The 14,970-nt window shown below is 48.2% G+C and overlaps 2 protein-coding genes across 19 annotated transcripts in view; one reads left to right on the top strand and one right to left on the bottom strand.

Annotated features, from left to right (window-relative positions):
* NOP14 (NOP14 nucleolar protein) overlaps positions 1-5,884 on the bottom strand; it is a 30,173-nt gene extending 24,289 nt beyond the window's left edge. For both annotated transcript variants that reach the window (XM_055245546.2, XM_055245547.2), the window contains exons 1-2: positions 5,554-5,884; positions 708-842 (exon numbers count right to left, since the gene is read on the bottom strand). In XM_055245546.2, coding sequence (XP_055101521.1) covers positions 708-842; positions 5,554-5,748 — 330 coding nt within the window. In that variant the 5' untranslated portion in view covers positions 5,749-5,884. The remainder of the gene's footprint in view (positions 1-707; positions 843-5,553) is intronic.
* Positions 5,885-5,972: 88 nt separating this feature from the next.
* Positions 5,973-14,970, top strand: part of GRK4 (G protein-coupled receptor kinase 4) — a 65,686-nt gene continuing 56,688 nt past the window's right edge. For 4 of the 17 annotated variants that reach the window (XM_055245562.2, XM_055245567.2, XM_063619699.1 and 1 more), the window contains exon 1: positions 10,670-11,193. In XM_055245562.2, the coding sequence (XP_055101537.1) occupies positions 10,956-11,193 (238 nt within the window). In that variant the 5' untranslated portion in view covers positions 10,670-10,955. Of the gene's footprint in view, positions 6,628-10,659; positions 11,194-14,970 lie in introns of those variants that run through there. The other 13 variants (XM_063619695.1, XM_063619697.1, XM_055245560.2 and 10 more) reach the window with 11 other exon arrangements.

Here is a 14,970-nt window from a genome sequence, read left to right on the forward strand (position 1 = left end):
GGTCAACTAAGCAATGATTCATGATTCAGACAGAAATGGAACTCATGGAGGGGAATTCTTTTTCTCTTTTTTTTTTTTGAGACAGAGTCTCACTCTGTTACCCAGGCTGGAGTGCAGTAGTGTGATCTGGGCTCACTGCAACCTCTGACTCCCTGGTTCAGGTGATTCTCCTGCCTCAGCCTCTTGAGTAGCTGGGATTATAGGCATGTGCCACCACGCCCGGCTAATTTTTGTATTTTTAGTAGAGACGGGGTTTCATCATGTTGGCCAGGATGGTCTCGATCTCCTGACCTCGTGATCCACTCGCCTCAGCCTCCCAAAGTGCTGGGATTACAGGCATGAGCCACTGCGCCTGGCCTCACGGAGGGGAATTCTTAAATAAGCCCAGGGGCCAGTTTCCACTCCAGCAATGCTGCTCAGGCCACTGGCTCTCCACCCAACGGAGCTGAAGGCAGCAGCTCAGCTGAGAACTCCTGTGCACACTGCTGCCGTGTAGTAGAGTTAAGGCATTTATCCATTCAGCTAACATTTGCAGAAGAGGTTGCTTCTCCTTTGGCCTAGCCAGATAAGGCACAGGATTCGAGGGCTATCCCCTGGACCTTCTGAGTACCCAGAAACACGCAGAACGTACAGAATCAGCCTTCTCCTTGGGCTTGACTTCCCTGTGAAATGTACAGCAAAAACCCTCCTCCAGTTTCTTTCCATACCTGCTGTTCCAGAGCAAACCGCTTCATCATCTTCTCCTCGGGGCTCATGTTGCTGTTGTATTCTCCGAAGCGTTTATCTCTGAATACATTGGACTTATCCCTTTCTTTGTACTCCTTTAGTAAAGTCTGTGTACGCTGGAAAACAGGTCAGAAAACAATCTCACAAAAAATTCTTGTGATTTCCACTACAGGGGACATCAGAACAGTGCATACTTTAAAGTTCAGGGCTATGCACAGTGATGTCGAAGCACACCCAATCTGCTTTCATCCACGATAGGCTTTCTGTACTAGTGACAGAATTTTGAGAAAAGCAAAACAACTTTCAATGATAATGGGGCGATCACTTTCTTTTCTTCTTTAGAGTCTACTGGTGCCAAAAGGAAGGGTAAAAAAGAACACACTAGCCAAGCTCAAGGCATGAACGGCTCCCTCAGCCGTTAACAGCTGCCTTAAGGTTTAAAATGTGCACTTTCCGCCAGAATCATTTGGAAAAGTGGAAATGGGTTTAGATTCCTTCCGTCATGGAGGAGGGTACTATTTCCCATCAAAGGTACTCCTAAGAAATGTACAGTTGTGAGTTCACACTAGACACAAGGCAATAAACAAGTTAGTGAGGTCACAGGTTAGGGGCTTCACCTTTACAACACCAAGAGGAGCAGTATTTTAAATACAGATAGCAAGTATCAAATAATTTGGTTATTTTCCCAGCAGCAACAAAAAAAGACCAAGTTTAATAGTATTCAAAGTTGACTGTCCTGGAGGTTGAATTCCCTAAAGCAGGGAGAGGACAGAGGTGGGTGAGGAACGAGTGGCCTCTGCAACCTGAGATGGCCACACTGCAAACTCTTTCCCGCTGCAGAACTTCTATTTGCTAAGGAACTGCCATTACACTGGTGTTTACACAGCAATTCCGAAAGGAAATGGCACCAAGGCAAAATCTTGATGCAGTGGAAGGCCCTTGGAATGATCCGATTCAGTGGTTTTACAAACCCACCACAAATTGGTGCCTCGACAGACATTTGAAACCTCTGATCTAACCACAGACTTAAGTGTTCCTTGCCTTCTTCAGGGATTCCTCTAATTTGTGAAGTCACTTTGAAAGAATGCGTGCGTGTGGCAGGAGGGAGCGTGTGGTGACTTGGTCACTGCCACTGTGGTTCCAAGTTCTGTTTCAGGAGGGGACAGGTCAGATTTTGCTCCAGACATAGGTCACTTCTCCAGGGTCAGAGATGAACTTAAAGGCTAAGAACCCACATTTAAGGTCAAATCCAGGAGCTGGAAGAGGAGGAAAAGAGAGTGGAAGGGGTTAAGAAGCAGCTGGGCAAGAGCAGAAGATGCTCCAGCAGGGACAGAAGCACGCCCTGGCCCTCCTTTCCATTTAGAGCACATTCCATCTGGAGAGGTCAACCGAAATATTAATCATGTGGACAGGAGAAAAGGATGTGAAAAAACCACTTCTCTTATCTCACTTTGAAATGTGAAAGTGCTATTATTACACTTAAAATGCATGAAAAACCCCTCTGCTGCCTGAAGAGTAGGAAAGCATCCATTAGTTCAATAAATACTGCCAAGGCAATTTTCGTCATTTTCTTCAAGAATGTTTCAAGAACCAATTTGTTTCAACTGAGACACGCTGAATTATTAATCCCTAGTAACTTCTAGTAACTTCCTACCGTGGCAGTGCTAAACAATGTTTGCTAAAAACACCTTTGGGGCCGGGCGCGGTGGCTCACGCCTGTAATCCCAGCACTCTGGGAGGCCAAGGTGGGAGGATCACGACCATCCTGGCTAACATGGTGAAACCCCATCTCTACTAAAAATACAAAAAAATTAGCTGGGCGTGGTGGTGGGCGCCTGTAGTCCCAGTTACTCGGGAGGCTGAGGCAGGAGAATGGCGTGAACCCGGGAAGTGGAGCTTGCAGTGAGCTGAGATTGCACCACTGCACTCCAGCCTGGACGACAAAGACTATCTCAAAAAAAAAAAAAACAAAAAAAACAAAAAAAAAACAAAAAAAAACACACACACAAACAAACCACCTTGGGTACAATTTCCTGCACCAGAGTCTAAAGACAGCAAGTGTCCCCAGATAGACCAGAGGGCTCAATCGCCATCACTCTGTTCTCTCCGCTTCTGTTAGGAGCCATTCCAGAGCAAGATCCTGCTGGATGCTGATAGTGAACCACACACAGTACTGAATCAGGTTAAGCTCTCTGAACCTTCACCATTCTTTATCCGCAGAGCAAAATTTTAAAACAACATCTCACTATTTAAATCACAAGGTCTAGCTGGCAATCAGATGGGAGCACATTACATGTGCTAGCCTGTACTGCTCGATGAACTCTGTACAGAGGCTGCTTACATGCTACACTGAGACTTTTTTTTTTTTTTTAAAGATGGAATCTCGCTCTGTTGCCCAGGCTGGAGTGCAGTGGCACAATCTTGGCTCACTGCAACCTCCGCCTGCCGGGTTCAAGCAATTCTCCTGCCTCAGCCTCCCGAGTAGCTGGGATTACAGGCACATGCTGCCATGCCCGGCTAATTTTTTTGTATTTTTAGTAGAGATGGGGTTTCACCGTGTTGCCCAGGCTGGTTTCGAACTCCTGAGCTCAGGCAATCCGCCTGCCTCGGCCTCCCAAAGTGCTAGGATCACAGGTGTGAGCCACCAAACCCGGCCTACAATGAGAAGACTTCTGAGGTCTGTCCCTGCAGAGGCAGGGAGTGTCACTGGCTTCTAGCAGGAAGGAGGTAGATGGGGCAGGCATCAGCCATCTCTGCCTCTAAAAATATTAGTTCTCATTATCTGGAATATGATTCTATGGGTAAATCTTAGTAAAGAACAGCCCTTAGGCTATAAATACGTAATATGAGTTATTCTACATTATTGTGATTCTCTTTCTTTAACTACATAGATGTTGTAACATCATACGGAATTTACAGCATAAAATGGGGATAATAACAGTACGTGCCCCTCATAACGGTGAGGATTAAATGTAAATCGTGTGGCACAAGGCCTGACCAACTGTAACGGACCAGTAACTATATTAACAATATAGTTACTGATTTAAGAACTACATTAATATAACTTATTTTATAAATTATTTCAGAAATAAGGAAACTGAGGCACAGCTATAAAGCAATGTCCTGAGACTGGCACCTGGGGGCTGCCCTCTTCCTGCCAAACTGAGTGCCTCAGAGTGCTACAACTCACCAGAGGGGAGAAGCCAACTGAGACAGACTGTTCCAAGGGACTAGCCCACATGAAAAGACCCAGGCCTCCTGCGCCGGCCTCAAGTGCCCCTAGACGTGTTATCAAGCTTGGAGTCAACTGGACGACCTGCTGTCCCTCAGACAGCTGCGAGCGCCACACTTCACCACACTGGGACAATGTGCCTTTGCATGTGTGTCCTCTGCCCACCCTGGGCTCATGAACAGCTCACTCCCCTTGCAAAACTTGACTGTAACTCCCTCTAGGAAGAATTTTCGGACTTTCCTAACTATTACACTTTTTCCTGACCGTGATTCCTAAGGCACTCAGGTTCCATCTTTGATTTCTTCAAATATTTGTGTTTCTTCCATGGGCCAAGCATTGGAGATCCAAACAGGAGCAGCAATTCCTGCCCTCGTCCCAGGCCTTCAGCACAGGGCAGGGAGGTGGAGCAACCTGTCCTATTTGGGTAACATAGCTTGGGTGGTGAACCTGAGCTGGCCCTTTAGAGACTTTCGGAGGTAAGGCAGACCTTTTGGACAAACTGAGTTGCAAGAAGCGAAGCAAGGACAACAGCCGGACTGTGCGGGACTCGAACAAGCCAAGAAGGTTAAGAATAACAGTATTTAGAGAACACTTGCTGTGTGCTCTATGTGCTGTCTTACTTAATTCTTACAAACCACCACGAGGGGTAGGATGTATATTATCATCTCTACTTCTGAAATGAGAAAACTGAGGCTTCAGTGGTGAAGACAAACGTGTCTCTTCTAGGGAACCACACTACCTTATTCTCCCACTCCGGCCCTGGGATGTGTAATGAGGGACTCCTATCGAAGTCAGCTGTAAGTCTATCTTGCCTATTATACACGCTGTCGTCTTCGCGCAGTAAGGATAATATTTGATTTGATTCAAAGACCACCCAGCTTGCACACTGTGATGGAATAGAGATCAGGAGCTCATGAAGGCAGGGGTAAGTCTTATTTACCTTTATCTCCCCGAACCTAGAAGCGAGGTCAAACAGAAGCGCTCGGGGTAGCAAGAAGGCTTTGTAGACTTTGAAATGTGAATGGCATGCCCAGCCCTTACCAGTTGTGTGACCTTAGGAAATTCACTTGTCCTTTCTGTGCCTTAATTTTTTCACCAACCTACTAATGTATGTTCCTCAGTGAAAATTAAAAAAAAAAATTATGTTAAAAAAACTAGGAAGCAATGAGTTTCCATAGAGTTCTTTCCCAAGGAACAAGGTTACGCGCTTCGGGAGAGAGCCGATCAAACACCAAACGCAGCATCCTACACAGCCCCTATCCACCGTCCCCAAACCGGCGGAGCTCAAAGTAAACGCGGAAGGGTTAACAAGAAGCTTGGTCCAGGGCGCCGCCCGAAGTGACTGACTCCGCCTGACCCGGTTGGAGGAGTCACCGAAATAACACGAGTGCAGGGTCTCCAAGAGGACCAGAGTTTCCAGGTCACTCCAGCTCAGGGAACAGCAGAGGCTTTCGGACTATAAAGTCAGTGCCGTGTCCCTGTGACGGCCTGTGCCGCTCAACGAGGAAACTGACGCACCGAGGAGGACGCAGCCGGCCGAGAGCAGCGTGGGGTCCAGAGCCTGCCGTCCGGCTCCCCGTGCGCCCCCCGCTTACCTTCCTGAGGGCCCGTGCGCGAGACACCCCGGGCAGCCCCACGTCGTGGCGCGTCTTCCGGCCCAGGATCTGGAACTTCTGCCTGTTAACTTTCACCTCGAACGGATTGGAGTTGGCCTTCGCCGGGCCCCCTCGCGCTCCCGCCGGCGCCCCGGAAGCCTTCCTTCGCCCCCCGACCTTCTTGGCCTTCGCCATGGCGCGCACCCCGCTGCGCCCAAAGGGCCGAGACCCGAGGAGAGACAGCCGCGCGCTACCCTGACACACGTGCCGAGCCGCGGAACCGCCTCCTGGCCTCGTCTCGCGAGAACAGCGCAGCACCTCCGACTCGCGAGAAGTAAACACCGCGCCCGCAGGCTTCTGCTCGGCTTACTCGCCGATAGGCTCAGCGACTACAACTCCCAGCAGGCCACGCGCTGCGGCTCGCCGTGTACTCTTGGCGCAGGGCCTTCTGGGAGCTGTAGTGCCCCGGTCGCGGCGGCGAGGGGCGCTCCCTTTTCAGCTAAGCCGTTAGCGCCGAGCCCGCCCGGGTGCGGGTCGCCGGCCGCGGCGGCGGCGCCCCTGCCAGTGAGCCCCTGTCCGAAGTGGGCCACGGCATTGACTCGGGGCTGCCCGGGGGCAGGGCACTGAGGAGGGAGTTGCGCGCGCGAGGCGAGGGCGATGGGGCCAAGAACCGGGGCGATAGCGCGGCAGCGGTGACAGCTGAGACCCGCCGCGGTCGGGCTGCCCCCTCCCCTCGCCCCGACCGCTCCCCTGCTGGTGAGGGCCGGCGGAGGCGGCGGCGGCGGCTCCCCTGGTGGCAGTGGTGGTGGCGGCGGCGGCGGCGGCGCTCCTGGTGGCAGTGGTGGCGGCGGCGGCGGCGGAGCAGCCCCCCGGGATCGTGTCCGGAGCTCGAGGAGCGGGTGGCGCCCGTCGAGCTATGCGCGGGGGCGGCGGCGTCTCCTCCTGTTCCGCCTCCTCAGTCTCCTCCTCCTCAGTCTCATCGGTCTCGCAGAATCCGCTGGCGGCGGCGGCGGCGCCAGGACATGGAGCTCGAGAACATCGTGGCCAACTCGCTGCTGCTGAAAGCGCGTCAAGGTGGGTGCGCGGCAGGCGCCCCCGACCCCCCCCGAGATCCCCGAATCCCGGGGAACCCTGGCCCCCTGAAGGAACCCGACATCCCCGGAGAACCCCGATTTCCCTGGAGAGCCCCGACATCTCCCATTGGGGGAACCCAGATATGCACGGAGCTGGAGCCGGGGTCTGTGCAGTGTGGTCAGGCTACCCTGGCCAGGTCCCCAAACCCCATCTCGTGGCCCAGATGAGAGAAGTCTGCACTTTGCTCTTCTTAGTCTTGCCCTGTGTCCTTGTCCTGTCCTCTCGGTGTGACCTCGGTGACAGTGTTGCTTCAGGATGGGGCAGGCAGTGTCCTGCTTGTGTTGGACAACCTGTCCCACCAAAAAAGAACGGCGTTTTTATGGTCTTAAGGGGGACAAAGAATAGCAGCCTGGGAACTACTCTGGGCGAGAACCTTCCGATAATGATTGTAGGGCCATGTTATTTTTAACATAGCTGCTTGGTTTTGAGGTTTGATCTGAGGCTCTATGGTGTGTCAAGTGTGCTTTAGCACGACGTGGTCACAGATGGACAAGTTGGCAAAAATTCAGCCTTTTATCATTATTAAAGTGAGGCAGAAATTTAAAAGTAATAATAAGTACCGCATTCATTCACTCCAAGAAAAGAAAAAGCCAAGGCCCAGAATGTGGCAAGGCAAGGGTTAAAAAGAAAAGAACAAGTTTTCTTTTGCTTAGCAAGCTCACTTCAAGGACAGCTATAAGATAACGCTGTTCAGTTTGAGAAGTCGAATCCAAAGGAATAGGCTCCAGACACCCCCCTTCCAGAGCAGGGGTGAAGAAAAAAAAAAAAAAAAAGGACAAATGTCTGCATTTAGCCAGTTCTTGGTTTTTTCTTTCGACGCAGCTACAAGGCCACAAGCTATGCAAGGCCACAAGTTATGCCAAGTCATCAGTTATGCTGTAGATTATGTGACCTGTCATTATATGATTAACTGCCTTTGTCTTGCTTCTGTAAGTTTGCCTATAAAAATCCTGCTCAGTCTTTGTTCAAGGCTCAGCTTTTTGGATGTGAATCCACTGAGCTGGTGCGTACCTTAAAATAAATATCCTCCTGTTTTCACCCATACTTGTCTCTCTAGTCCCCTGCATCCCGCCACAAAAGCATCAGTTGGTCCGACCCTTCAGCGGGAGACCCCCACGATCCTCTGTGCAAGCCTCTGTCTCAGACCTCATGCCTCCCTTGCTTGCCTCTCAAGAGAGCTGGCAACAGAGCCTCGGACCTCAAGTCCCCGTGCCAGCCACGGCAGTTCTTCACACCCTGTCACTCTTACAGAATTGCTGATTTCCTCTATTTCCTTGCATAATGGAGCAGCTCTGCTTGGACTTTGTGCTCCGGGATGGGTAAATGCTGACTGAAAATGCCACACCAGCCAGCGATGCATATTTAAAGGACAATCTGGAGCCGAAGGTGGCGGCCACACTTGTAGTCCCAGCTACTCTGGAAGCTGAGGTGGAAGGCTCGGTTGGGCCCAGGAGAGTCCAGCCTGGGCAAAACACAGCAAGACCATCTCTTTAAAAAAGTCTAAAACAAAGATTTCATCTTCTCAGTATTTTTGTGCACCAACTCACACTATTTTGAATTGAAGAACTGAGAATGGGTGGGAAGAGAATGGGATCTTTTTCCCTTAAGACAATCAGGGAGTTCCAGAGCAGTATGCATTCTTGGAAGCCATTTTCAGTGGAGCATTTGACTGTGCCTCTTATCCCTCACTCTGAACTCCAAATTGGTCATGGAAGAGAATCATTCTTAGTGGAAGTCAGATTGAAGCTAAACCAGTTTTCTTTTTACACTACCTTCCTATCTGCATGTAATTTACAAAAAGGAATTGCATCAAGCCGCCTTCCTTATAATGCTACAGAGATTAGATAATGAGGTAAATATAAGTGCTCTATAAATGCTAAATAACATAAAACTAGATTCTGTCACAAAGCCTAAGACCACAGTGATAGTTTGAAAAATGAAAGTTTTGGCTGGGCGTGGTGGCTCACGCCTGTAATCCCAGCACTTTGGGAGGCTGAGGTGGGCGGATCACAAGGTCAGGATATCGAGACCATTCTGGCTAACACGGTGAAACCCTGTCTCTACTAAAAATACAAAATTTAGCCAGGTGTGGTGGCGGGCGCCTGTAGTTCCAGCTACACGGGAGGCTGAGGCAGGAGAATGGTGTGAACCCTGGAGGCGGAGCTTGCAGTGAGCTGAGATTGTGCCACTGCACTCCAGCCTGGGCAACAGAGCAAGACTTCATCTCGAAAAAAAAAGAAAGTTTTAATTTTTTCCCTGAAATATCTCATATTAACTGCATGGTGGTGTGATTATGAGGCCTGTGCCCATCGAGTGAGAGTATCTGCTCCTGTGGTCAGAAAGAGTCATTATGTATAGCCTGATGAATGGTTAGAGAACTTGAATATATGATATTAGAAATCCATGGATACATGCTGAGTATTGGTTATAATTTAGGGCTTTTTCCCAAGTTGATGACTGCGTTTGTTACTTTAAAGTATCTCCCAGGAAGTACCAGGAGGTGTCTTCTTGGACACATAACTTCATGGACAGCTCCTTGTTTAGCTTTTCTGCCTCATATACTAGAAAATTAACCTTTGAAATGAATGAACATAGCACAAGAGTTATATTCTGGTCCTGAGAAGTGCAATGTTGATTTAATATTATTAGTGAGTCCGGTCATTTCCTGGATTTATTTCAAATGGAATCAATCAATCTCAATCCCCCCTCCCTCTCTGGTCCCTGCTATGGTCTGAATGTTTGTGTTCCCCAAAAATTCTTATGTTGAAATCTTCACTATGAAGGGGATGGAATTAGGAGGTGGGGCGTTTGGGAGGTGATTGGGTCATGAGAGTGGAACCCTCGTGAATGGTATTAGTGCCTTTATAAAAGAAACTAGAGAGACACCCCTCACTCCTTCTACCATGTGAAGGACACAGAAAGAAGGTGCCAGCTATGAATCAGAAAGTGGGCCCTCACCAGACACCAAATCTGTCTTGATCTTGGACTTCTTAGCTTCCAGAACTGTGAGAAATACATTTCTGCAATTTACAAGCTACTCATTTTATAGTATTTTGTTAGAGCAGCTTGAACAGACTAAGATGGTCTAAACAGAAGATTGTTAGAAGCTTTTCCTTTCAGGAATGTTGGCAGATGATGCTGCACTGAAAGCGTTTGTGTGTCACTCTGCCAGGGACATGAAGGAAGTGTGAAATGATCATATTGGTTTGGTCTTATTTTGTTTCGTTTTGTTTTGAGACAGGCTCACTCTGTCGCCCAGGCTGGAGTGCAGTGGTGCGATCTCAGCTCACTGCAACCTCTGCCTCCTGGGTTCAAGTGATTCTCCTGCCTCAGCCTCCCAAGTAGCTGGGAGTACAGGCACTCGCCACCATTCCCGGCTAATTTTTTGTATTTTTAGTAGAGACAAGGTTTTGCCACGTTGGCCAGGCTGGTCTTGAACTCCTGACCTCGAGTGATTCACCCACCTCAGCCTCCCAAAGTGCTGAGATTACAGGTATGAGCCACTGCACCCAGCCCGTATTGGGTTTTTGTTGGTGTTTTTTATTTTTTTCCTTGATATAATTCATAGGTTCATAGATCATATTGTTAATAAATATAAAAACAATTTTTTTTGAGACATTGTTTTGCTCTTGTTGCCCAGGCTGGAGTGCAATGGTGCAGTCGCAATCTCGGCTCACCGCAACCTCTGCCTCCCGGGTTCAAGAAATTCTCCTGCCTCAGTCTCCTGAGTAGCTGGGATTACAGGCATGCACCATTATGCCTGGCTAATTTTGTATTTTTAGTAGAGATGGGGTTTCTCCATGTTGGTCAGGCTAGTCTTGAACTCCCGATCACAGGTGATCCACCTGCCTCGGCCTCCCAAAGTACTGGGATTACAGGTGTGAGCCACTGTGCTTGGCCTGTTTTTTTTTTTTTTCTTTTTTAAATTTAGGATTTTTTCCCTGTAAAATACTATTTGTTAAGCACCTTATAACTTTTATGTTTTAAATAACCTTAGGTTATTTCAGATCATACTTCTGAGGAGACTTTAACACCGTCTTATCTCTTGGAGAAATTGAAAACAAATGCAGAGAGGAATACGTATTACATGCATTTAATGTGGGTTTTGGTCTTATATATTGCAATTCTGTTCTGATTTCGGGCTGCGGTGTTATTTAGCAGTTTCTTTAACACCTGCAGCATGGTTAATATACCTGTTATTATTAATGCTGTCTCTTGCTGAAGCTTCCTCCCTAGAACTTTTGCTAACTTAAGCAAATAGGAAATTTATGGAGAAGATATTGGGTAGCTCAAAGAATCAAAGTAAGAACCTAATAATCAGGCTGGAAAGAACAGGAGCTGGGACTCATTCATTCATTTGGCAGATGTGTGTTCAGAATGTTCCAGGTGCTGTTCCTATGGCAATAAACGACATGTTCAGAAATTCCTGCCATTCTGGAGACCACATTCTTATAGGGGAGGCAGTCTGGAGACACATAAATAAGATATGTGGCATAGTAGCAAGTGGTGAGTGCCAAGGGAAACTCTACAGCAGGGATGGGGGTAGGAAGCGCCCAGGTGGCATTGGTATTTGCAGTTTCAGATAGTTTTAGACGGGGCTGCTGATCGATAATCAGGTCTCAACTGTCACTCCTGTGACAGAGCAGGTATCTTTTTATTTTATTTATCTGATTTTGCCTCATCAATTTCATGATTCATATCCTGGGAGAATTTCATGATTCTTATCCTGAGAGAGAGCACCAATTGGCTGGCTTGGCTCTGGCTCCGTCCCTGCATCCGTGGCTAAGGGGGAACCAGGCAACTGGACTGACAGTCCCACCAAGACATACACCGAGGGGGGGAGAAGTAAGGGAGGGGCTGCAGAAGAAACCAACAAAGGGCCATTGCAAGGGCCTGTTTACATGACATAGTAAGCAGGCATAGGCCATATGCGCTAGGGCCAGAGGGGTAGCTAGGAGAACGGAGAGGAAAGAGGAGATCAGAGAGATGCTGAAGGTAGAAGACACTGGATAGAGGAGTGATTGCAGAGAATCCTCAAAGTTGCCTTTGAAATTCCCTAGCTGAGGAAATTAAAAGACTGCTCTTTCTAGTCGAACTCCTGACCTCAAATGATCCACCCACCTTGCCCTCCCAAAGTGTTGGGATTCCAGGTGTGAGCCACTGTGCCTGGCCAAATTTTCTTTTCTTTCTTTTTTTCTTTTTTAAGACAGAGTTTCGCTCTTGTTGCCCAGGCTGGAGTGCAATGGCACAATCTTGGCTCACCGCAACCTCCGCCTCCTGGGTTCAAGCGATTCTCCTGCCTCAGCCTCCCAAGTAGCTGGGATTACAGGCAGGCACCACCACGCCCAGCTAATTTTGTATTTTTAGTAGAGATGGCGTTTCTCCATGTTGGTCAGGCTGGTCTCGAACTCCCAACCTCAGGTGATCCGCCCACCTCGGCCCCCCAAAGTGCTAGGATTTACAGGCGTGAGCCACGGTGCCCAGCCTTTTTGCTTTTTTAAAGACAGGGTCTCACTCTGTTGCCCAGACTGGAGTGCAGGTGGGGAAATCATAGCTACTGAAGCCTCAAAGCCTTGAACTCCGGGGCCAAGCAATCCTCCTGTCTCAGACTCCCAAGTGGCTGGGACCACAGGCATGTGCTGCCATGCACAGATAATTTTGTGTCTTTTTGTAGAGATGGGGTCTCACTATGTTGCCCAGGCTAGTCTGGAACCCCTGGACTCAAGTGATCCTACCCTCCCGCTTCAGCCTCCCAAAGTGCTGGGATTACAGGGTGAACCACTACACTCGGCCTATTAGAATTTTCAACAGCATGTAAGAGCAAGTTTTTTAGAAAGTTATTAACTTAGTATTTCTTATCTGTCAGGTATTTGAAGCAATCTATGTAGTAGTCAGCCAAATTATTTCTCTGCCAACAAAAGGTTACCCCATTCTCCCAAAATAATAATGTCTACCATCTGTTACCATCATTATGGTACAGCTAATTTGGTATGCTATCAATCAGCCAGGTTATTAGCAAGCAGGTCAGTTTGGTTTTCTTATATTTGCTACTTTGTCTATCTAGATTATAATGGCTTTAAATCAGGATTTTTATTTCTTGGTCAATGAACCAAATATTGGGTTTAGTGGCTTTATGCTACTTTAGGACCAAAAATATCTATACCACTGATACTATAAAAGAATATTCTTGGCCAGGCGCGGTGGCTCATGCCTGTAATCCCAGCACTTTGGGAGGCCAAGGCGGGCGGATCACGAGGTCCAGTTATCGAGACCATCCTGGCCAACATGGTGAAACTCCATCTCTACTAAAAATACAAAAATTAGCCAGGCATGGTGGTGCGCACCTGTAGTCCCAGCTACTTGGGAGGCTGAGGCGGGAGAATCACTTGAACCCAGGAGGTGGAGGTTGCAATGAGCCAAGATCGTGCCACTGCACTCCAACTTGGCGACACAGTGAGACTCCATCTCAAAAAAAAAAGAATGTTCTTGAGCTTTATATTTTGACCCAAATTAGGCAATAGTTACCTTAAAGAAAAATGATACAGTGAAAATCATTTTGGCTTTATTAAAGCTCCTGAAAAAACTCTAGAATTAGGGCTTTCTTAAGTTACTTTTTAGCAGAAACATTTACAGTATTTTGTACATATGTGTGCAAAGTCGCTTATTAACATTTATGTCATGGTCATAAAGACTAATTTGGTAACAATATTCAGTCTCCAGTAAATATGTGGTTAATTGATATGCAAAGTACTTCCAAAATACAAATTAATAGTCTCATATTACATTTTTGTGCTTTGCTACCTTTACCTCAAACAAAATAATCTGTAGGATTCTTCATGAGGACTGTCAGCACCTCATGAAGCCCTTTAAATGCTTCTCTGAGGTCATCTGAATAATGTTGTGGCCTATAGTAGGTTCTCAGTAAATAGCTGATGGATGAATGAATGAATAACGACGAGGAAATGAGCACGCTAGGTATGCCTGGATCTGAAGCAGAAGTGGCCCAAAAATGCAAGGAAAAGAAACTTGGCAGGAATAGCAGGAAGAAGAAAGGGTGGAGGACAGTATTGTGTGAGTTTGCTAGGGCTGTGTAACAAAGTGATACAAACCTGATGTCTCCAGCAACAGACATTTATTGTCTCACAGTCTTGGAGGCTGGAGTGCAAGATCAAGTTGTGAGCGGAGTTGGTTCCTTCTGTGGGCTGTGAGGAACAATCTGTCGCAGGCCCCTCTCCCAGCCCCTGCTGGCTCGCTGGCAGTCTCTGGTGTCCCCTGGCTTGGAGGTGCATCATTCTGTTCTGTCTTCATCTTCACGTGGCGTGCCCTCTGTGGGCGTGTCTGTGTCCAATTTTCCATTTTTATAAGGATACCAATCATGTTGGATTAGGGCCCACCCTAATGACCTAATTTTAACTTAATTATCTCTATAAAGACCCTATCTCCAAATAAGATCACTGTCTGAAGGTTAGGGGCTAACTGGGGAATAGAACTCTAACATACGTTTTTTTAGGGCGGGACGAATTCAACCTGTAACAGGTACCTCTGAAACAGATGAAGGCAGCCCATAGAGGGGATTCTTGGGCCTTCAAACACTGTGGCCCCACTTTACTGCCTGGTTTTGGGGACCTCAAAAACTTAGAGGAATCCTCTGACGGTTTTCAACCCAGTATGCTGCCCGGACTTTAGTGTCTGTGGATGGTCCTCCTTTGAAATGCCTGTGGCCCTGCCAGCCACCGTTGACCTTGCCATGGCCCCACGACTCATCGTGCTCTGCCTTTTCTTGCCTGGTTCTTCACCTTCTGGCCTCCTTGTCTTTACATAGTATCGACAGCATAGCTGGCCCACCTTTGAGTATGACCGGGCCCGGGCCAAACAGCGGGGGCGTGGAACCAGACTGCTGTGCTGTGCCAGTGGAGACTTTTGGAACCGAGGACAGCTGAATGAGGGGTAGAGTGGTGCTAGGGTTCACCAGCACGTGTGCCCCAAACCTGCGGGGAGGGCCCCTTTCTTCTCTCTCTCTCTTTAACCTGTGACACTCTGTCCCTTAGACCAAGCCAGGGGACCTTTTGTAGCTGCAGTGTGCAGTGTGTGCTCCATGCCCCACCAGGTCTAGTCATATGTGGCAGGGGCGGAGGGGGAGTCCTGTGTTTAGAGGTGCACAGTGTGTGCACTGCTGTGTGTGTTTGTTATTTACTCAAAAAAAATTTTTTTTTTTGAGACAGGGTCTCACTGTGTCACCCAGGCTGGAGTGCGGCGACATGATCTCAGCTCTGCAGTCTCCGC

This window comes from Symphalangus syndactylus, chromosome 16, assembly GCF_028878055.3.
Source record: "Symphalangus syndactylus isolate Jambi chromosome 16, NHGRI_mSymSyn1-v2.1_pri, whole genome shotgun sequence".
Lineage (NCBI taxonomy): Eukaryota > Metazoa > Chordata > Mammalia > Primates > Hylobatidae > Symphalangus > Symphalangus syndactylus.